Genomic DNA, 19,892 nt, shown 5'->3' on the forward strand with positions numbered 1-19,892 from the left:
CCGCCCGCCCGCCCCCCAGTCTTGACTCGCTTTTAGACAGGGTGTGTACAGTGGTTGCCAAACTTGGGGGGGGGCATGGCCTCAGATGACAACTCCCAAAAGTCCTCCTGACCAGTGGCTGCACAAGCTGGGACTAATGGGCTTTGTAGTACAGGGACGTCTGGGGTCCCAAGTTTGGGAACGGTTGTGGTGGAAGATGCTATGCACTGAAGAAGAAAAAATCTGGCAGCCATCTTGGTGTTGTTGTTTTTAATTCGCTTCAGGCAGGATAGATAGATAGATAGATAGATAGATAGATAGATAGATAGATAGATAGATAGATAGATAGATAGATAGATAGATAGATAGATAGATAGATAGATAGATAGATAGATAGATAGATGGATAGATGGATGGATGGATGGATGGATGGATGGATGGATGGATGGATGGATGGATAGATAGATAGATAGATAGATAGATAGATAGATAGATAGATAGATAGATAGATAGATAGATAGATAGATAGATAGATAGATAGATAGATAGATAGATAGATTTTTTTAAGCTCAGCCTGGAGGCCATTTGTACAATTTTCCTTGAAAAGTGTGAAAGCCACTGATTAATAACATATGCTTTATTCTTTTACACACACACACACACACACACACACACACACACACACACACACACACACACACACACACACACACACACACACACACACAAAAGATATGTTTTATATGTGTGCAACCATACCAGGATGTATTCCTAGCTTGTTTGTTCTGTCTATTGCGCTTCTTTTGTTGAAATCAATACGAAATCATTTTGGTGAATAAAAAACAACAATTGGTAATTTTTAAAAAGTAAACTTATCTGTTGGATTAAATCTTCATTTTTTCCCCCCCAACCTGGCTTGCATGAGCATTTTATTGATTTTTTAAAAAATCTATTTTGTATCATTTGTAAGCAGCCTTTCGCCCAGGTAGGGAAGCCCGAGGCAGCTCACAACGTTAAAAGCAAGTTGTGTGAAACACACAATAAATTCCACATTATTTGCTCCTTCTCCTCTCCCCCCGTCCAGCCTCCAATGAGCAACACCATTTTGATGAGCACTCTCAGCAAAGGCCTGTGAGGATCGAGGATCAGAGGGGTGAACAGGGAAATATTTTCCCCAGGGAATAAATCTGGTTTATTTATTTATTTAGCAAAATTGTGTGAGGTAGATGCCAGAAAATTTAAATTCTCCAAGCATGAGCACCTGAGTTGTCTTGAGACTCCGGCAAAGTTTTAATTTGGACATGACCAAAATTTGCACTGAGGCTGAAAAAGGGGGAGGGATAGCAAATTAGCAGGGGGAGAAAGCACCTTTCTGGTTCGGCCACAAAAAGATGGCCATGTTTTTTTTTTTTTTAAATTCTTTAGGCCTCAAGGACTGCCTGGAAGAAGAGAGAAGATTTTCCGCCTCAGGGGAAATCTAATACTTCCCCCCCCCAATCCCTGCTTACAGTTGTGCCTCGGGCAGCAAAATGGGTCAAATCCTGTGAGGCTGGCTGGATTTTTAGGGACAGGCAGGTTGTTTGCTTTGCAAAAAAAAGCCAACAACAGCAGCAACACTCAACAAACGAAGTGATTCTGGCGCTTTGTGCAAACAGATTCTTCCGTCCCTCATAACAAACAAATAACTCAGCACTCATTCCTTTACATGGCAGCAAAAAAATGTGCCGCCTGAGGCCGCCTTCTCCCTGAGCCTAATGGTGGGTCCAGCCCCGGAGCTGAGGCACATCCCAGTACCTAGAAAGGATGCACAGCAGGATGGAGGGAATCGCTCAGGGATGGAGATCTCCGGCTGCAGAACCAGAGGTGGCGAGTTCGAATCCCCCCCACCGGTGCCTCCTGGATAGGGGCTGGACTGGATGACCCCACAGGGTCCCTTCCAAGTCTGCCGTTTCTCAGACGATGTAGAGGAGAAGGAGTGTGAAAACGAGCCACCCACATGCCGGGGCTACAAAACTGAAAAAGCCCGGCCACCTCTGTGCCCAAAGAGGATTGGTTTGACTTGAAGCTGTTCTATAAGCTTTTTGGTGTGTGTGTGTGTGTGTGTTGTGTGTGTGTGTGTGTGTGTGTGTGTGTGTGTGAGAGAGAGAGAGAGAGAGAGAGAGAGCTTTAAATAAATAAATAAATAAATAAATAAATAAATAAATAAATAAATAAATAAATAAATAAATAAATAAATAAATAAATAAATATTTGTGGGGCTAGATTTTTTTTTTAAATCCACATCCCTGCAGCTCAGCACAACCAGAAAGACCATCTCACACAACCGTCCTGAACTAGTATCTTCTTATTTTTCCAGGGAAGAAAAGACCTCTGTGGGAGACTTAACACTGGTGGATCCCTGTTTTGGACACAAAGAACAGTTAAGGAGTGTTTGGATAAGGAAAGGGCTTCCCTCTCTCTCTCCCCCACCTACAACTTTGGGTTTCTCTCCGTCCCAGAGAGATCCTATTTCTGCCCAAGACAGGAGAGGAATTTTAATAAAACCCAAAGGTCATCAGCTCTTGGGTGGGAAACGGGGCAGACTGGATTCAAAGAAAACATTCCAATTTTTTTTTAATTCAAAAAGTATGGGGGTCCTTCCAGATCAGATTTCAGATGACGGAGGAGTGAAAACTGGACAAAGGAACTTCAGTAATTTAAGACATGCAGATGACACCAGGTTACTAGCATAAATAGCAACACTATTCTATAATGATGATTAAGGAAGCTCAAGGAAAAAAAGGGCAAAAGCAGAATTATAGTTACCTATTGCTCACAGAAGCCCTGCTTCACTTTTGTTTAATTAATTAATTAATCTTATTTATTTAGTGCCTCTTTAGTGCTATTCTGAGCAGTTAATGTTGTTAATATTGATAATGATGACCTCCAAGTGTGAGAAAATTTCCTGGACCTTGGATTATGCATTAACAAAACTTAGGGACGGCAGTCAAGAAATGTATGCGTATGTACAGATGTGAAGGCTGGACAATGGAAAAGCTATAGGGAGAAAAATGATTTATTCGAAATGGAGTGTTGGAGGAGAGATTTATGGATACCATTGACCATGAAGAAAACAAATAAACAAATTCAAACCTTCACTCTTGCAAGAAACAAATATGCTTAAAGTGAGGCCATCCTATTGTAAGAAGACAAGACTCTGTGGGGAAAAAAATAATGCTGAGAAATGTGGAAGGCAGCAGGAAAGGATGATGACCTAACATGAGTTGGATTGACTTATAAAGGAAACCACAGGTTTCAGTTTCAAGAACTGGACTGTTAAGAACAGGACTTTTCAGAGGTCACGGATTCATAGAGTTTTTGTAAACCAGAATCAAGAAGACTGCCATTAGCTAATTAATGAAGTATTCTGGGAGACATCGATGGTAAGAAAAGTTGAAGACAGTGGGAAAAGAGGAATACCAAACATGAGATGCAGTGACTCACTAAAAGAAGCCACGTATTTCAGTTTGCAAGACCTGAACAGGGCTGCAAATGATAACGAAATGGCACATAACACATACATTGTATTCGGCTAGCAAACTGCTTGCCCACTTTAGATAGATTGTTATGCATAACTGCTTTGACTGGATTTTTAGTACCGCTTGTGTTTTCCATTTTTGTATTTTCCCATTTCGCCGAGTGACTTTTTAAAAATTTTGTATACTTATCTTTGCCTGTTCATTAATGTAAGATGCCTCTTTATTCATTGTTCATAATTTTTAAATATCATATTTTAATGATGTTAAACGCCGTTGCACACTCATTGTTTTCAAATTTAAATATTGCCTTTCATTGTTTTAAGCCAGCCGGAGTCCTTTTCAAGGAGAAAGGCAGGGTAAAAATATTTTAAATGAAATAAATGAACACATATTTGCATGCTTAAATTGCTGTTGTTTAGTCATTTACTTGTGTCCGACTCTTCGTGACCTGATGGACCAGAGCACGCCAGGCCTTCCTGTCTTCCACGGCCTCCCGGAGTTGGCTCCACCCAATTCACACACTAAAGTAAGATCATTAATTTCTTTATGGTAAAATTATGTTACGTTTCTAAAAAAAAACACACTGAGCATGAACAAATTTACATTACTGGTGTTCTATGTTTTCTAGTGCCTTCTGCGTTTCAAGAGTATTTTAGAAAGCCTTCTGACAAGAAACGTCCACGTTTTGTGCTGTTTTCTTATAATCCTAAATTTCAATTTAAAAAGGAATGGAAGTTTACAAAAGGAACAAGCAGCAGAACACATGAACAGGTTCCACAACCTTTTGGGAGGAGAGCCAGGTTGGCTACTGTGACCGAGATGCAGGGCTCTCTGCTCTGATCTAGGGACGTCGTGGGGCTGCGGGTTAAGCCGCAGAAGCCTCTGTGCTGCAAGGTCAGAAGACCAGCCGTCGTAAGATCAAATCCATGCAACGGAGTGAGCTCCCATCGCTTCTCCCAGCTCCTGCCAACCTAGCCGTTCGAAAGTGTGTAAAAATGTGAGTCGATAAATAGGTACTACCTCGGTGGGAAGGTAATGGTGTTCCGTGTCCAGTCATGCTGGCCACGTGGCCATGGAAACGGTCTTCGGACAAACGCTGGCTCTACGGCTTGGAGACAGAGATGAGCACCGGGCTGTAGAGTTGGACACGACTGGACTCAGTGTCAAGGGGAACCTTTACCTTTACCTGCTCTGCTCTGCCCGGCCTCAAACTACCTGGCAAAGACCTCCACCAGCCTCGTAAGCAAAGCAGCTCACCCTCTAAAGCCAACGGCCACAACTCCACAGCTGGATAAGTCCACGGGGTCCTCCCTTTTTCATATAGTCAGGCTGCATGAGAGAGGGTCTCAGTCACCAAAGTAAGAAACTGGAATGCCATGTATAGGATGACTTCCTATCTTCCGTCACACCTCACACAACCCACTCCCCCCTGACCGTCCCCCGCAAATAGAGCAGACCAGGCGTTTTGCCAAAGAGCAAAGACCCTTGCCAAAGTCGGGATGGATGGCGAGGGCTGCACTCACCGCTAGTGACATCCGAGACCCACCAGGGACGGTGGAACACGGACTGGAAACAAGAGCTTTATTTCCAACAGCAGGTGCTAGAGAGAAAAGGGGAGAGAGACCGTGCATGCCACAGGCCTCAGAAAGAATAGGATCAAGCTGGAAAAGAGGCAAAAAGGCAAGAAAAATTATGTGGGGTGGAATCAGAGCACATTGGGAATGGCTAAGTTTAGAATCCTAGAAGAAAAGAGTCGAAAGACTCTGAGTCCAACCCAATGCTCAGTGGAAGAATCCAAATCAAAGCAGATCTTAAGTTTCTCTTGACGGCCTCCAGCGCTGGAGCGCTCACCACCTCCTGAAGCTGTTCTCTCCATGATCCTACTGCTCTAACAGTTAGGAAGTTTTTCCTGATATTCAACGGAAATCTGGTTTTCTGTCATTTGAGCCCATTGTGACGTGTCCTGCACTCTAGGATGATGGAGAACAGATCCTGCCCCCTCCTCTGAAGGACAGCCTTTCAAGTCTTTGAAAAGTGTTGTCCCGTTGCTCCTCTGTCTTCTTTTCTCAAGAGGGCCCTGGTTTTTCCTGGGACGGCGTGGATATCAAATGACGGCCAAGTTTTGGTCTGTGTGTGTGTGTGTGTGTGTGTGTGTGTGTGTGTGTGTGTGTGTGTGTGTGTGTGTGTGTGTGTGTGTGTGTGTGTGTGTGTGTGTGTGTGTGTGTGTGTGTGTGTGTGTGTGTGTGTGTGTGTGTGTGTGTGTGTGTGTGTGTGTGTGTGTCTGCTGACCTGGGGTCATTCTTGTCTTACCTGCTAGCCTTCCTCCCAATATGCTGCTTCAAAATCATTAGCCGCTCAAAGCCATTGAATATTCCAATCAGAGCTTAGGAAATCCACATTTTCAGAATCCGGGGTGGGGTGGGGATTCTGGGGGTTGTAGTGCAAAGCAGCCCACCTTTCCAAGCTCTGTGTAAAATGAACACACACACCCCGCACAGTGTAAAGTCCTACTTATAGAAAAAAACAGAGCCGTCAAGTACAGAAGCTGCAGTGATTAAAATTGAGGAAGACCCCATTCTGTTACTCCATAAAGCAACCCTTTGTTCCTCTAATAGGTACTTTTGCCAAGGGCTTGCTGGCTTGTTTATGCAAACATTTCTGTCAGAGCAGGTGAGCAAATGGTGGCCCGAGCCGTCAGTCTTCACCACCGGCTACCTCAGCGAGGGACGATAGGAGTGGTAGTTAGGCAGTCCGAGTTTGCCCATCCCTGATTTATATACTAATATTTCATGTAATATTATATATATAATATCTAAAAGAATCCTGGAGGTGGTTTCTGAATCTCTGCATTGCTTCCTTTATATACCTTACATTCTGGAAGGACACCACACTTTAAGAAGGGTGCCAACAAACGGGCGTCAGTTGTTATTATTTTAAGATTCTATTCTATGATGCTAGTCCCTAGGAGCTCCCTACAATCAATACTCATTCCTTTTTGTTACCTAGCTTCATTAATGCTTGGTGGTATATTATTATTGCCTGCATGGCCCATCTGTCATATATCTTGTGTAATGTGCTACTGAAGATTGAACCTACTTTAATAAAGGATTGGTTGTTTGTCATTGTTGGGTTTTTTTCCCTTTCACCTAGCGCTTAACGTCTGACAGTTGGCACAAACTTATAAACTGAATCATCTCATAGCTCCTTGGGGGGAAAAAGAGGAAATTCTGCACTTGAAAACGGTTTACACAAGCCAGGGCCACTAACTTCCATTTACTGAGATAAGTTGTCCTTGATTGAGTTAAGTGCTCCTAAATACTTGGGGACACCACCACCCCCGCTTCAAAAAACACCACACTTATTACCTAGTGCAGGATATAAGCTGGACGGCGTTTGTGTAACACATGCCAAAAACAGTGAGTAAAAGAGAGAGGGAAAGAGGGAGAGGGGTTGGACCGACGGTTTGAAGAAATGCAGCACCTTCCTCAAGAGATCTGGAATTTCTGGGTAGACTCTGTGTGGAAAGAGTTTCAGGGAGTGGAATGCCAAGTTAAATGGATCTGTCGCTTGAACTCGGCCAAAAAAGCAAATTAAGCAGAAGGGCAGAGAAGAAACCAGCATGGCTTCTGATTCTGATCCCCACTTTAGGAGTTTGAAGCCAACATGCCACTATGGAGACCCTCAGTGAAGGAAGGAAGGAAGGAAGGAAGGAAGGAAGGAAGGAAGGAAGGAAGGAAGGAAGGAAGGAAGGAAGGAAGGAAGGAAGGAAGGAAGGAAGGAAGGACACAATGTATTTGCTGCTTTCTGCTTAACTGCTTGTATTTCCTGCTCTTTTTTTCTTTTCCCTGGCCTATAGACTTTGGGACAAAGGCCTTCTTTGTGTAGGTAGCTCAGTGGTTTTGGCCTCTGGCTGCAGAACCCGAGGTTGGGAGTTCAATTCCCCACTGGGCTTCCTTGAGCAGGGCTGGATCCGATGATCCACAGGTTCCTTTCCAGTTCTCCCGTTCTAAGATGAAGATGATGGTGATAAGTTACTATTTGACTCCTGCTCGGTTCATGGTGTCCTGGAGCGCTAATCATCCTCGCAGAGTTCCAGGAGGCGTCTCCGGCAGAGCAAGGCATTCCGGAGGGCAGCCTTGCCACCTAATCCTACACTTGCACCTTCAGAAAAGAAAGATGGCCACCCGTCTACTGGGGGAAGGATTCTCCTCTGCTTGAGGAGCCACTCACCGGCAGCCCTTTGTGGGAAAGCATCCTCCATCTGAAGACCTTCCCAGCCCAAGTCTCTTTTTTTTAAAAAAAAGTCCACAAAGTGGCAGAGTCTTCAACTCAGCAGGTTCAGGAGCCACGCTAATCACTTGGAGCTCATTATTTCCCCTTAACGCCAGGGTGTAATGGCATTTCAGTTTAAATCCAATATGTTTTCCAAATTTGCAGCCGTGCATCCAAAGGATCGCACATAGATCCCCTATCTCTTTTTGGGGGGTGGGTCGTCTTCCCCCCACCCAATGTCATTTCCTCTTCTCAGGCAGTGTGCAAAGCAGTCTGTCTCCTGAGCATGAAGACACAGGCCAAGGTGAAACCTCAGTAGGACATTCCCTTATCACAGGACATCCTTCCACTCATCACGATCCTAGTCCAAGCCCGGGGGGGGGGGGGATAGTGGGGCTCACAGGGCCAAAGGCCTGGGATTTTCTGAGGAATAGCAACTATGACATCAAGTTCAGAGGAGAGCAACAGGGATGATGCTCAAGGGACTGGAAATCAAGCCCTAGGAGGAAAGGCTGAAAGAACCAGGCCTGTTTAGCCTTGGGAAAAGATGATGGAGGGGAGATAGCACAGCATTTTTTGACTATTTGAAAGGTGGTCCTGTAGAGGAGGGGCAGGCTCTGTTCTTAATCATCCCAGAGTACGAGACACGTCATAATGGGCTCAACCTTCAGGAAGCCAGGTTTCGGCTGAATGTCACGAAACCTAACTGTTTGAGTCGGTACGACAAGAGAACCGGCGACCTTTGTGGGGGGGACGTTCTTGAGTGTGCCAGCACTGGAGGCCTTCATGAGAAAACTGGACCACCCTCTTTCAAATCAACTTTGATTTGGATTCTTGCCTGTAGCAGGGGGTTGGACTTGATGGCCTTCAAGAACCCCTTCCAACTCAATGATTGTACGATTCTGAAGTATATGAGGGCCGTTTAATCTTGAAGGGGCAATTAAGAGCTATTAACTTTGCAAAACACCTGGTCCTCAATTGCCAATATGCCCCAATTTCAGCAGCTTGTGTATCCGGGCTCTCTTTTTGGGTCCAGGATTGGCCCCCATGAATACCGCCACTTCCAAATTTGCCGCGCTACGTCACTGTTCAAGCTTCATGGCCCCAGACGATTAAGGAAGGGGAAACAGAAGGAAGCAGAATTCGGACATCAACAAGAAGGAGCTGCGATACAAATGATAAAGCCAATATCTTGAACCTCGAATGTGAAGCATTTGCCAGCGGCCCAAGAGGTAAAGGGACCACATCTGAAAAGAGGGTGTCCCTTGAAACAAAAGGCTCTCTGGAACAGCAGCCCTTAACTCTCCCCTCTCTGGTCTCTCCCTCCCTCCATTCTCCATCCACCCACCCACCCGTCCTCCCCTTCCCTCCTCCGATATGCTCAGCTTGACCGGCTAACTAAAGCCTTCTGTGGAAAGGTCAACAGCAAAGACTCACTCCCAGAAGAATAAACCACATCAAGGAAACCGAAAGGGAAAGAAAAAGAGAAACAGCGGGTCCCCCTTCTTCCTGGAGTCTCCGAATGTGCCAGGCACAGATGGAAAGGAAGAAATACAGTACAAGGCTTGCTTTGCGTTTATTTATTCTGGAACCAGACTTGAACGAGAGCCAAAGAGGGACTACCGTGTTTCCCCGAAAATAAGACAGGGTCTTATATTAATTTTTGCTGCAAAAAAATGCATTAGGGCTGATTTTCAGGGGATGTTATATTTTTGTTTTTAATGTACAATCATCTACACTGATTCAAATACAGTCATGTCATCTTCTGGTTGCTGCACAAGAGTGGAGGGCAGGGTTTCACTTAACTAGGGTTTATTTTTTGGGGGTAGGGCTTCTATGACGAGCATCCTGAAAAATCATACTAGGGCTTATTTTCAGGTTAAGTCATATTTTCGGGGAAACAGGGTACACCAATATGAAACAAAAGTACTGAATTACCATACATAGGGGGTTCCCCCCCACATGGACACCACCACTGGCATCATCATTCGCATTTTGTAAAGTATGAAATACGTTGTTTTTTCATCTTTATATATAAATAACAAAATCTAACAAAAACAGAAATGATATATAGAATCACAGCTCAGATATACACCATAACTCACCACCATCGGGAGTATAAATTTATATACACACATATATACATACATACATATATATATATGTATATACATACATACATACATACATACATACATACATACATACATACATACATACACACACACACACACACACACACACATACATACATACATACATACATACATACATACATACATACATGTATATATGTATACAGTATATATATACACATACATACATATACATACATACATATGTATATTCTCGTAAATATATTTCAAGTATGAAATCGGTTTTAATAACAAGATACTTATTTGTTTGTTTGTTTGTTTGTTTGTTTGTTTGTTTGTTTCATTTATACCCCGCCTATCTGGTCAATTGTGACCACTCTAGGTGGCTAGCCTGAGGACATGGACTTCCAGATCCATAAAAGCTAGTAGATTTTACCATTCCTTTAGTAGTTTACGACCAGCCATCATAAGATCTAATCCACAGGACGGAATGAGCTCCCGTCGCTCGTCTCAGCTCCTGCCAACCTAGTCGTTCGAAAGTTTGTAAAAATGCGAGTAGATAAATAGGTACCACCTCGGTGGGAAGGTCACGGGTGCCGCCGGAGTGCCAAGAAAGGCATTTGTCCCATTGCACCCGTTTCAACACGCTTTTAAGAACTGTTTCACATCTCTGAAACCACCCCTCCCTCCCTTGGGGAATTGCTCCAGCCCAGCCCTGAAAGGTACCGTATTTTTCTGTGCATAAGACTTTTAGTCTAAAATCTTTAGACTAAAAATTGAGGGTCATCTTATACACGGAACTAAGCTGAGAACAAAACAACTGGGGGGGGAAGCAGGGATCAAAGCGATCCTGCAGCGCTTTGATCCCTTCCCCCCTACACTTGCTAAGCCCCCCTTAAGATTTCTTAATTTTGGATTAGTAAAGGGGGGTGGCGTCTTATACATGGGGGCATCTTATACACAGAAAAATACGGTACATAGCAGGCCAGTTGGCCACAAATTGCTGTCCTCCTAGAGCACAATTCCCTGTACAACTTGTAATCTCTAGGAAAATAGATGGCACCAGACTGCTCCGCAAGGGGTCCAAATTCCAGTGAATTTCTCCATGGGATCACATCTGGAGTCTACTATTCTGATCTCCCCAGTGGCCGGTCAATTCCTTGCAGGGGGGTCCACTAGCAGCTGAGGAACACAGGCCAGGGGGCTCAAATATGGAAGAGACCACATGGCTATGGATGGCGCGGTAGAACCCTGTTCTCTGCATGGAATTATCCAACCCCCTTTTCAATGATGTCCGCATTGGCTGCCACCAGGACATCTTGTGGCAGTGGGTTCCACTGTTTAGTGCCATGTGTCTTATGAAGGAATTGTTCCTTTTAACTGTCCTGTATCTCCCACCTTCAACTTCAGGTGATCGAATATTTTTATAGAGGTACAACAGCGTATTCTTATCTATAATATGTTCTTACCAGACGTCAGAAGGTTTTTTTTATCAAAATATGCATCATTTTTCACTGATGGAGAAGTGAAACGATTCTTAAAAGTGTGTTGAAATGGAATTAGACCAGGTATAGAAGACAGGGAAACACTTATTTTCACAGCAACTAAAAACAGCTGCTTTTGCAGCAAATGTTTGTTCCCTGCAATTCCTCTAACAGACTCAAGGGGGCAGCAACCTCCATTCACAACAACCTGTTGAGATAGGCCAAGCTAATTCCAGAATACTGTAACTGGCCCAAGGTCACCTGGTGAATTTCATCCCTCAATGGAGATTTGAACATGAGTCGCATGTGCCCTCTAACCACTAGACTGTAGTGGCTGTTGCTATATAGCAAGGGCAGGCAAACTTTGGTGGGGGGCACAGATATAAGCTGCTGGACCCTGGAGGGCAACAACTGCATGCAGTCCCACACACCCCACCGAGCCCTTGCAAAAATATTTCTTACAACTTTTTTTAAAAACTGAAATAGTCATTTGGTGCCCTCTAGTGGCCAATTATTTATTTATATTTTTAAGGGAGAGGGGCGCTGGTGGGGCCATGCTATTATGGGAAACTTCCTCCCACATCCCCTAGAGAGGGTGAAAGGTGACTTTTTGAGTGAAAACATTTAAAATAACATTAATTGTTTAAAAAAATATTTTTTAAAAAAATTAATTTAATTTTTTTTAAAAAAATGAGGTTTGGCATGCTGCAGCTGTTCAGGATGCTGGAGGCCATAACAGAATCCTTGGGAACCAGATGTGGTGGCTGCTCTCTTTTGTTTAAATACTAAACCTTCACACCTATGAAGAGCAATCATAGACGATGCTGTGGCTAAATCAGCAAAGGTGTCATCTGTCAGTCACCCAGCTGGTCGCAAATAGTCTCTAGTTGTGTCTTCTTCTAAATTTGTAGTTATCCCTCTGAATCAGTATAAAACTATCGGAAGCAAATGCAAGCTTTCTTTCTCTGCCTGCTCTTCCTTATGGGCCACTGAGTTTCCTTTGTCATCATCACGTGCTTGTGGGCTCCCCAGAAGCATCTGGTTAGCTCCCGTGGACATAACTTTTTAGAAGCAACTAGTTGCAAATAATGCAGTGACCTATAAGTGGTTCCTTTGGAGGAATGAGTAGATTCCCCAATATAACTACTAGAATACAACTGGTAGTTACAAAGTCGTTCTTTTAGGTGCAGAAGGCAGAAACAAAAGAAAGATGAAAAGTAAAGAAAGCAAAAATGTCGTGGCACCTTAAAGGCTAACTCCTAGTATTTTAATATCAGCTTTTGTGGGCAAGTCTACTTCTCCAGACATAAGAAGTAACACCCTAAGAGACTTCAGACAGTGGCAGTGAGCAACATCTAATTAAACTTTCAAATGTAACTTTTGAAGGACATTTAAGGTGTTTCTTAAGACATTGGGGGGTTTCTTTCATGTGATGCAATTCTCTTTTGTACTCTAAATGGCAAGAGAAATATGATTTGGTTTTGATTAGTTTTGTTTGTGAATATTTCCAAGGTGCAATATCGAAACTGGCCACTGGTGGGAACCAGACAATCTCTTCCTGTATTTTCTGGCCCCTGGATAACCATGCAGTGTGTTAATAAAACAGCCTGCAAAGCATCGCTTAGAGGCCAATGCGCAAAGGAAATGCCAGTCTAGCTGCTGAGAAATAATGAATATTTTTATGAGTTCCTTTTAAAATGTAACCTTCCGGGCTTTGATTATGGGAAACAGGCTGTGGAGCGAGAAGGGATAACTACTGCTGGTCTGATCCAGCACTAAGGCTGGGCTTATGCCCTAAGGATTTGTGTGCATTCTTTCACTGATAAAGGATCATTTAGACAGCTACACAGGAAGAGGCCTCGTGAGAACCAAGTCACTCCTTCGTTAGTCCCAATATTTATTTATTTATTTATTTATTTAATTTATACCCCGCCTATCTGGCCCACCAGACCACTCTAGGCGGCTTCCAAATATAAAATCAAATAATAAAACATAGACAAATACATAATAATCAAACAAGAACAGCAGTAAAGATAAAAAGGAAAAGTAAGAAAAAAATCAAGAGTTGGCTGGAGGGAAGGCCTGAATAGACAGCCATGTTTTTAATTGGGTTTTAAAGGTGCCCAGCGTGGGGGCCGCGCGAATCGCTGGAGGGAGATTGTTCCAGAGGCGAGGAGCCACCGCCGAGAAGGCCCGGTTTCGTGTCTTCTCCTTCCGGGCCTCTCTGGACGTCAGGTTCCTCAGCCTCACCTCCTGACTCGTGCAGGTGATCCGGGTAGACCTTGGTGGGAGGAGGCGTTCCGCCAAATATCGAGGTCCTAAACCATTTAGGGCCTTATAAGTAAGCATTAAAACTTTGAAGTTGACACGGAAACAATCCTATTAATTCTGACTAGCAGTGGCTTCCATTTTTTTTAACCAGGCCGAAGGCTGACTCCAGTGGTTACTCCCAGCTAGAAGAGCCCTATTAAATCAATGTGGCTTACGCAACTGTTGCTTTAACAAGCCCTCCCCATTTCACAGATCTACTGGAGTCAGGAAGAGCCACTGTAAAGGTAGAGTGTCTGATTAAGACTTTGGAGACCTGTGTTCAAATCCCCCCCCCTTTGGCCATGGAAACACACAGGGTATGTGTGCGATGATGGGAAACCATTTTTTGAACATCACACCCGTCTTGAAAAACCCCATTAGGGTCGCCATGTGTTGGAAGCAACTTGAGGACACAGAGCAACAAGGAAGTCTATTCCTGCAGAAATTTAAAATCGAGGAGAAGGGTTTTCTTTCGGTTAATGATGTCCCTAGAGGATGAGCACGACGCATGACTTGAATACATGGCTTCCCTGAACTCTGAGATTTTCCCCTGCCACCCCAGCAGAGGCAGATCTCCTATGGAATGGATGACGTTGAAGCTTCAGGGTCCCTAATCCCGGAGGGGTCAAGAAGCAGCAACCCCATTGAAGAAGACAGCAGTGGTGACCCAGACTTTGTTGCTGGAGGTGAAGGGGCCTCCATAAGAGTTCAGTCTTCAAGGCCCCCAAAAATGTAGGCCCACCACTGTAACACAGGTGGGTGGCCCTAGGGCCAGAGAGGTTTCCGGAAGTCAGACTACAAAGCCCATTTTCTGCTGTCTGCTGCTCAGCACGTCGGAGTCCGCATGCATGCCTTTGGGACAGACAAATCTACCACCTTGGCTTCCACCCCACACAATCTTTCCATCCCGTTGACGAAGATGTTTCCAATGGGGGGTTGGTTGGTCAACAATGAACTGGACAGGATTTTCTCTCACAGATTCTTATTTCCATTTCCAGACGAGAAGCATCACCTTCCCCCTTAGGGACTGAATTCCCAAGGGGGAGTGTGGCCATCCTGATGTTGCTAGATTCCGGTTCCCATTTGCCCCACGTGGCAGGAGCACACCATGAGACATGACAAGAGTGAAAGCCAGAACACATCCATCCAGAGGGTCCACCGTTTAAAACTCATGTTCTAATGAGGTAAAAGCTGAAGGTTCCCCTTGACATTTAGTCCAGTCTTGTCTGGCTCCAGAGCATGGTGCTCATCCCCATCTTCAAGCCGTGGAGCCAGCGTTTGTCTGTAGACTGTTTCCGTGGTCACGTGGCCAGCGTGACACGGAACACCGTTACCTTCCCACCGAGGTGGTACCTATTTATCTACTCGCATTTTGCATGCTTTCGAACTGCTAGTTTGGCGAGGAGCTGGGACAAGCGTTAGGGGCTCACTCCGTCGTGTGGTTTCGATCTTACTACGGCGGATCTTCTGACCTTGCAGCCCAGAGGTTTCTGCGGTTTAACCCGCAGCGCCACCTCGCGCCCCTAATGAGAGACTAACTCAAATGAAGAACAACTGCAACCACTGTAACAACTAACAATTTAGCAAAGCCTTCAGGAAATGGCAAAACCAGGGTCACACAAGGGCCACAACAAGACAACAGGAGCTGTAAACATATCAAAGACTCCTTAAAGGCTAAACTGGCAATCTAATGCCCCAGCACTTCTCAAATGGGTATTCTCCAGATTTGTTTTACTGAAGCTTCCCCCGCACTCTCCAGACAGACTTATTGCTTTTTTATAATCTGGGATTAAGTCCCATACAACGGAGAGAGACTAACATCTACATGGGCTTCTTTGGGGTGGCACAGCAAGATCAGACAACCGAGTGCCCTCCAGAGGAGCTGGACTATGTCTTGCATGGTTCATTGCTAGATAAATGAAACACACAAATAGACAGATCAACAGTTAGAAATACAACCGGGAACTGAGCCTTCTCGGTGGTGGCCCCGACTCTTTGGAATTCCTTACCAATAGATGCACACCAGACCTCATTAACATTATTATCATTTAAAATACTTTTTTAACCCACCTTTCTCCTTTAAAAAGGCCCAAAGCCGCTTCAATCATGCAAAGACAATATTTAAAGCTAAAAACAAGGAATATACAAAGGAGGATTACTTTCAGAAACCTCATTGTGTGTTTTTTTTTCCCCTTTGGAGCGTAGTATCCGTTGCCATTTAACTTGGTTGTTTTGTTCTAATTGGTTCTACTTTATCACCCTTTGATACTATTTTGTCACTCTGTGCCGTTGTTGGGGTTGATCGTGTGGTTGTGGGCATAATTTCTTTTATGGTTGTTTTTTTTTAAGGTTCACCGCCTAGAACAGTGAGTTCTCACTAAGTCGGGTGGCATAAAAATCAAACGGATAAATAAATGCATCCATCTATAGAGGAGAATTGTGGTTCCCAGTAGGGTCAAAATGGCAGGTCACACACATGAAAGAGAGAGCCAGCGTAGTATCATGCTTGGAATGTTGTCATTGAGATTCTGATGATAGTGGCTGGGTATCAATAAGGCCTGCCACTCTCTCTCTCTGAGTGCACACTGGCCTATTTTGTAGTGACTGTTGTTAAGATCAAGGTAGAAGGATGGGAGTAAAATATAATTAATCAGTAGAAAGTTTGTTGGGAAGACTCTGAACAAATTACACTAAGGTTTAAATGTATCCCCACTATTTAAAGCAGGAGATGGCAGATTTCTGGGCTATTTAGGTGGCTCATCAAAGATTTCTCCCTCCCTGTTATTTTGCAAAACCAGTGGCTCAAGAGTCGCTTCTTTCACATAAGTAGACACCCTGTCTAGTTCATCCCCATATGTCCTCCCAGAGTTCAGATTAGTGAGATGCAGTATTTTGAGACTCTTTGCTTTTCACAAGGTTTGACACGGGCTGGATAGCATTGCCATGGAGGCGAGAGAGTTCCCACCACCATGAGCGCTCCGCCAGCTTAGAAAAATTCGTATTCTGAATGACACGGGGTCGCTGAGTTGTGGGGGCTGTGGTCCAACCCCAGCCCCCCGAAAAAAAAACAACCCTAACTTTCTCAAACTCTGGATTGAATCTGAATTTCTCCTTGAAGTTAGCTACCTTTAGACTCGTTTTGCAACCTGGCAGAAGGCTCGCCAGAAGCCTCTCCAACGCATTCGCTGGCTTTCCAGCCAAGCAAGCGGCCGCGTTGTGCTCCTTCCACGGGTCCTCCAACTTGTTCATTCACAAAACCAGGCAGGAAAGAGCCTGCTTCTCACAACAGAAAAGTCTACGCCTTGATGAAAGCGAACGGTGAACCCTTCTGGTGTTTGGAGGCGGCTGGACGGGGGATCCCGGCTGCACTCGCTCCAGAATGCCAGATACCAGGAGCCGTTGAAAAGATCAGCGCTGGAGCTGACAAAGCCTTGTTCCAAATCCCCCCCCTTTTTTAAAAAAGAAGTCCAAACAAACAGCAACAGTGCCATTCCCAAGGATTTGGGATCGTCCCCAACAGTAACTAGGTTTCATGTGCGCATAACCATGTTGTTCTCCCTTCACTTCCTTTGTGTCTTCCATTCTCTTCCACACTTTTGAACGCGAAGTGCCACGGATAAAAGGGCTTTTCTATGAAAAATAATCTCTCTGCCCAGGACCTTCCTTGCACAGCTGGATAAGCCACCCAAGACCCATGCATGGAGCCCACCCATTTCCCCTACCGTGGGTGTAGGGCACACCCCACGGAAACCTCCCGGCCCCTCTAAGACCTCCAGGGTCAGATTCACACGTGCGTGTGCCTCTCTGGATTGCTTTTGGATTTAGTTGTGCAGAAAATATGGGGCTGTTTTACACGGCTGGTCCTGCGACAACCTGTACGGCCAGATTTTCTGGGGAAGCATGCCTGATCTCTCAAGTGGCAGAGGATGATGGGGGCATCATCTTCAGGAGCAGCCAGAGAAAGACTGGACTAAGGCACTCAGTTTGCATTGAAATGAGGAATTTGCAATCGTCTATTCTCTCTCTCTCTCTCTCTCACTCACTCACTCACTCACACACACACACACACAAACACACACACCCACACACCACCTCTCAATGCCCATGGGTACTTTCTGAACCAGCCCAGAGCTATCCATCACCACGATCGGGGCGGGAGGAGATGAAGGAAGCTCCCCCACCGGGCTCCGCACCGGGCAGCCAAAGTCTCTCCGGGCTGCTGTGATGCCAGGAAAGAAGCCTCCCTCGTAAAGCGGGTGTTCTGCCCCCCGCATACACACACACACTCGCAAACGGGCGGCGGCCCCCCTCCCCCGAAAGCCCTTCCTTCCTCGGATGGCACCGCGCGGGGCTGCGCCTGCCAAGCGGGCTGGGTTTGGGCATCCCTCACTCACCGGCGGCTGGAGAAGCCGTTGCCCGCGGGTCCCCCGGCATTGGGCTCGGGATAGTTGTGCTGCAAGGCGGAGGCCGGGAAGGGGTAGAGGAAGCCCGTCCCGAAGGTCCCTCCCCACAACCAGCAGCAGCACCAGAAGAACACGAGGGACATCGTGGCTCCGCCGGAGGGGCGCGGGCGCTGCGCTCTGCCCCGAGGCGGAGGCGCCGGAGCTGCCGCGGTCGGGAAGGGCTCGACGACCCCCCCCACGGCTCCGAGACCCCTCCTCCCGGGCTGGGGAGGGCCGCGACGGAGGGGGCGAGGGATGTGGGGGCGCGCACCCCAAGCAGGAGAGGGGCGAGGCGGGCAGGGCGCCGGCAAGCCACCGAGCCGGCCAGGCGAGCTGCAGCGTGCGCCCTGGGCGCACCAGCCCGCTTAGCGATGCTTCTCTAAAGCCGAGCGAGGTTGGGTTGGCAGCTCCTTCCCTCCCTTCTTCCCTCCCGCCTGCCTGCCTGAGAGGGAGGGGTGGGAGTGGGGGGTGGGTGGGTGAGGGGCGCCGGATTAACCCTTCGAGGGCGTCCGGGCTGGCTAGGAACCGGAGAGGAGGGGAGATTTCGGGAGCGACGCGCGCCGAAGTTTTTGTTCCTCCAGCTTCGCCGAAAAGCTGGCCGGCGAACGTCCCAGCGCCGGTCTCCTGAGAGACCCACAGATCCCTTGCAGTGGGGGGGGGGGAGCTCTACGGGAGGAGAACCCACTTCCCGAGAGGCAGGGAACCGAACAGTTCGGCCCACGGGGGATAGAGGAAGATGAGGACACGGTGGAGAGCTGGGGACACGTCGCCCTGAGCAAAGAGGGTGTGACCTTCACAGGGTGGTGGGTTTCACACTGACAAGGCCACCAGTCGAAATGCTAGTGAGGATCACTAGGTGCAGTAAGGTAGAAATAGGTTATGCCTTTCATGGGACCATTCAGAATATAAAACGAAAAACAAAAAGCAAACAGCCAGCTTTCAAGGGTAAGTCATCTTCTTCAGGCACAGCCCAAAGAAGATGACTTATCCTTGAAAGCTGTTTGTTTGTTTGTTTGGCTTTTTCTGTTCGATAAAGCTACCACGTTCTCTAGACTCACAAAGAGAGTCTGGCTTAATAAGAAGCTGACGGCATATACCAAGATCCAGGTCTATAGAGCCTATATCCTGAGCACACTCCTGTACTGCTGTGAGTCCTGGACCCTTCGTGCATGATAGGAGAGGAAGCTTAACACCTTCCATATGCATTGTCTCCAACACATTTTTGGTATCACCTGGCAGGACAAAGTTCCAAATAGAGTAGTCCTAGATTGAGCTGGAATTTTTAGCACGTATACAATATTGAAACAGCGCCGTCTACGTTGGCTTGGGCATGTCGTGAGAATGGCTGATGGTCGGATTCCAAAGGATCTCCTGTATGGAGAATTAGTGCAGGGAAAGCGCCCCAGAGGGAGACCACAGCTGTGATACAAGGATATCTGCAAGTGGGATCTGAAGGCCTTAAGAATGGACCTCAACTGATGAGAAACCTTGACCTTTGAGTGTTCAATTTGAAGAGACTCTTGTCCAGCAAGCCGAGGCAAAGAGGCAGTCACGAAAGCAGCAAAACCGGGGAGCTGGACAGGGGACAGACTGTATTTGTCTTCAGTGTGGAAGGGATGGTCACTCTCGAATTGGCCTCCTCAGCCACACTAGATGCTGTTCCAAGTCCTCCATACAGAGCATGTTACTATCATCTCTCGAGACTGAAGGATGCTAAGTTCGATAAAGGTATCACCTCTTCCTGCATTTGTATTGTTTTGAGGACCCTTCTGCCTTTTCCTGATTTTAACC

At 46.1% G+C, this 19,892-nt stretch overlaps 1 protein-coding gene across 7 annotated transcripts in view; it reads right to left on the reverse strand.

Annotated features, from left to right (window-relative positions):
* The window catches only part of COL26A1 (collagen type XXVI alpha 1 chain), a 122,439-nt gene extending 103,933 nt beyond the window's left edge, over positions 1-18,506 (reverse strand). For 3 of the 7 annotated variants that reach the window (XM_072978289.2, XM_072978291.2, XM_072978290.2), the window contains exon 1: positions 18,054-18,505. In XM_072978289.2, coding sequence (XP_072834390.2) covers positions 18,054-18,205 — 152 coding nt within the window. In that variant the 5' untranslated portion in view covers positions 18,206-18,505. Of the gene's footprint in view, positions 1-18,053 lie in introns of all 7 variants that reach the window. The other 4 variants (XM_072978293.2, XM_072978288.2, XM_078379389.1 and 1 more) reach the window with 2 other exon arrangements.
* Positions 18,507-19,892: the final 1,386 nt, after the last annotated feature.

The sequence above is a fragment of the Pogona vitticeps genome, chromosome 7 (assembly GCF_051106095.1).
Source record: "Pogona vitticeps strain Pit_001003342236 chromosome 7, PviZW2.1, whole genome shotgun sequence".
NCBI classification, from domain to species: Eukaryota; Metazoa; Chordata; class Lepidosauria; order Squamata; family Agamidae; genus Pogona; species Pogona vitticeps.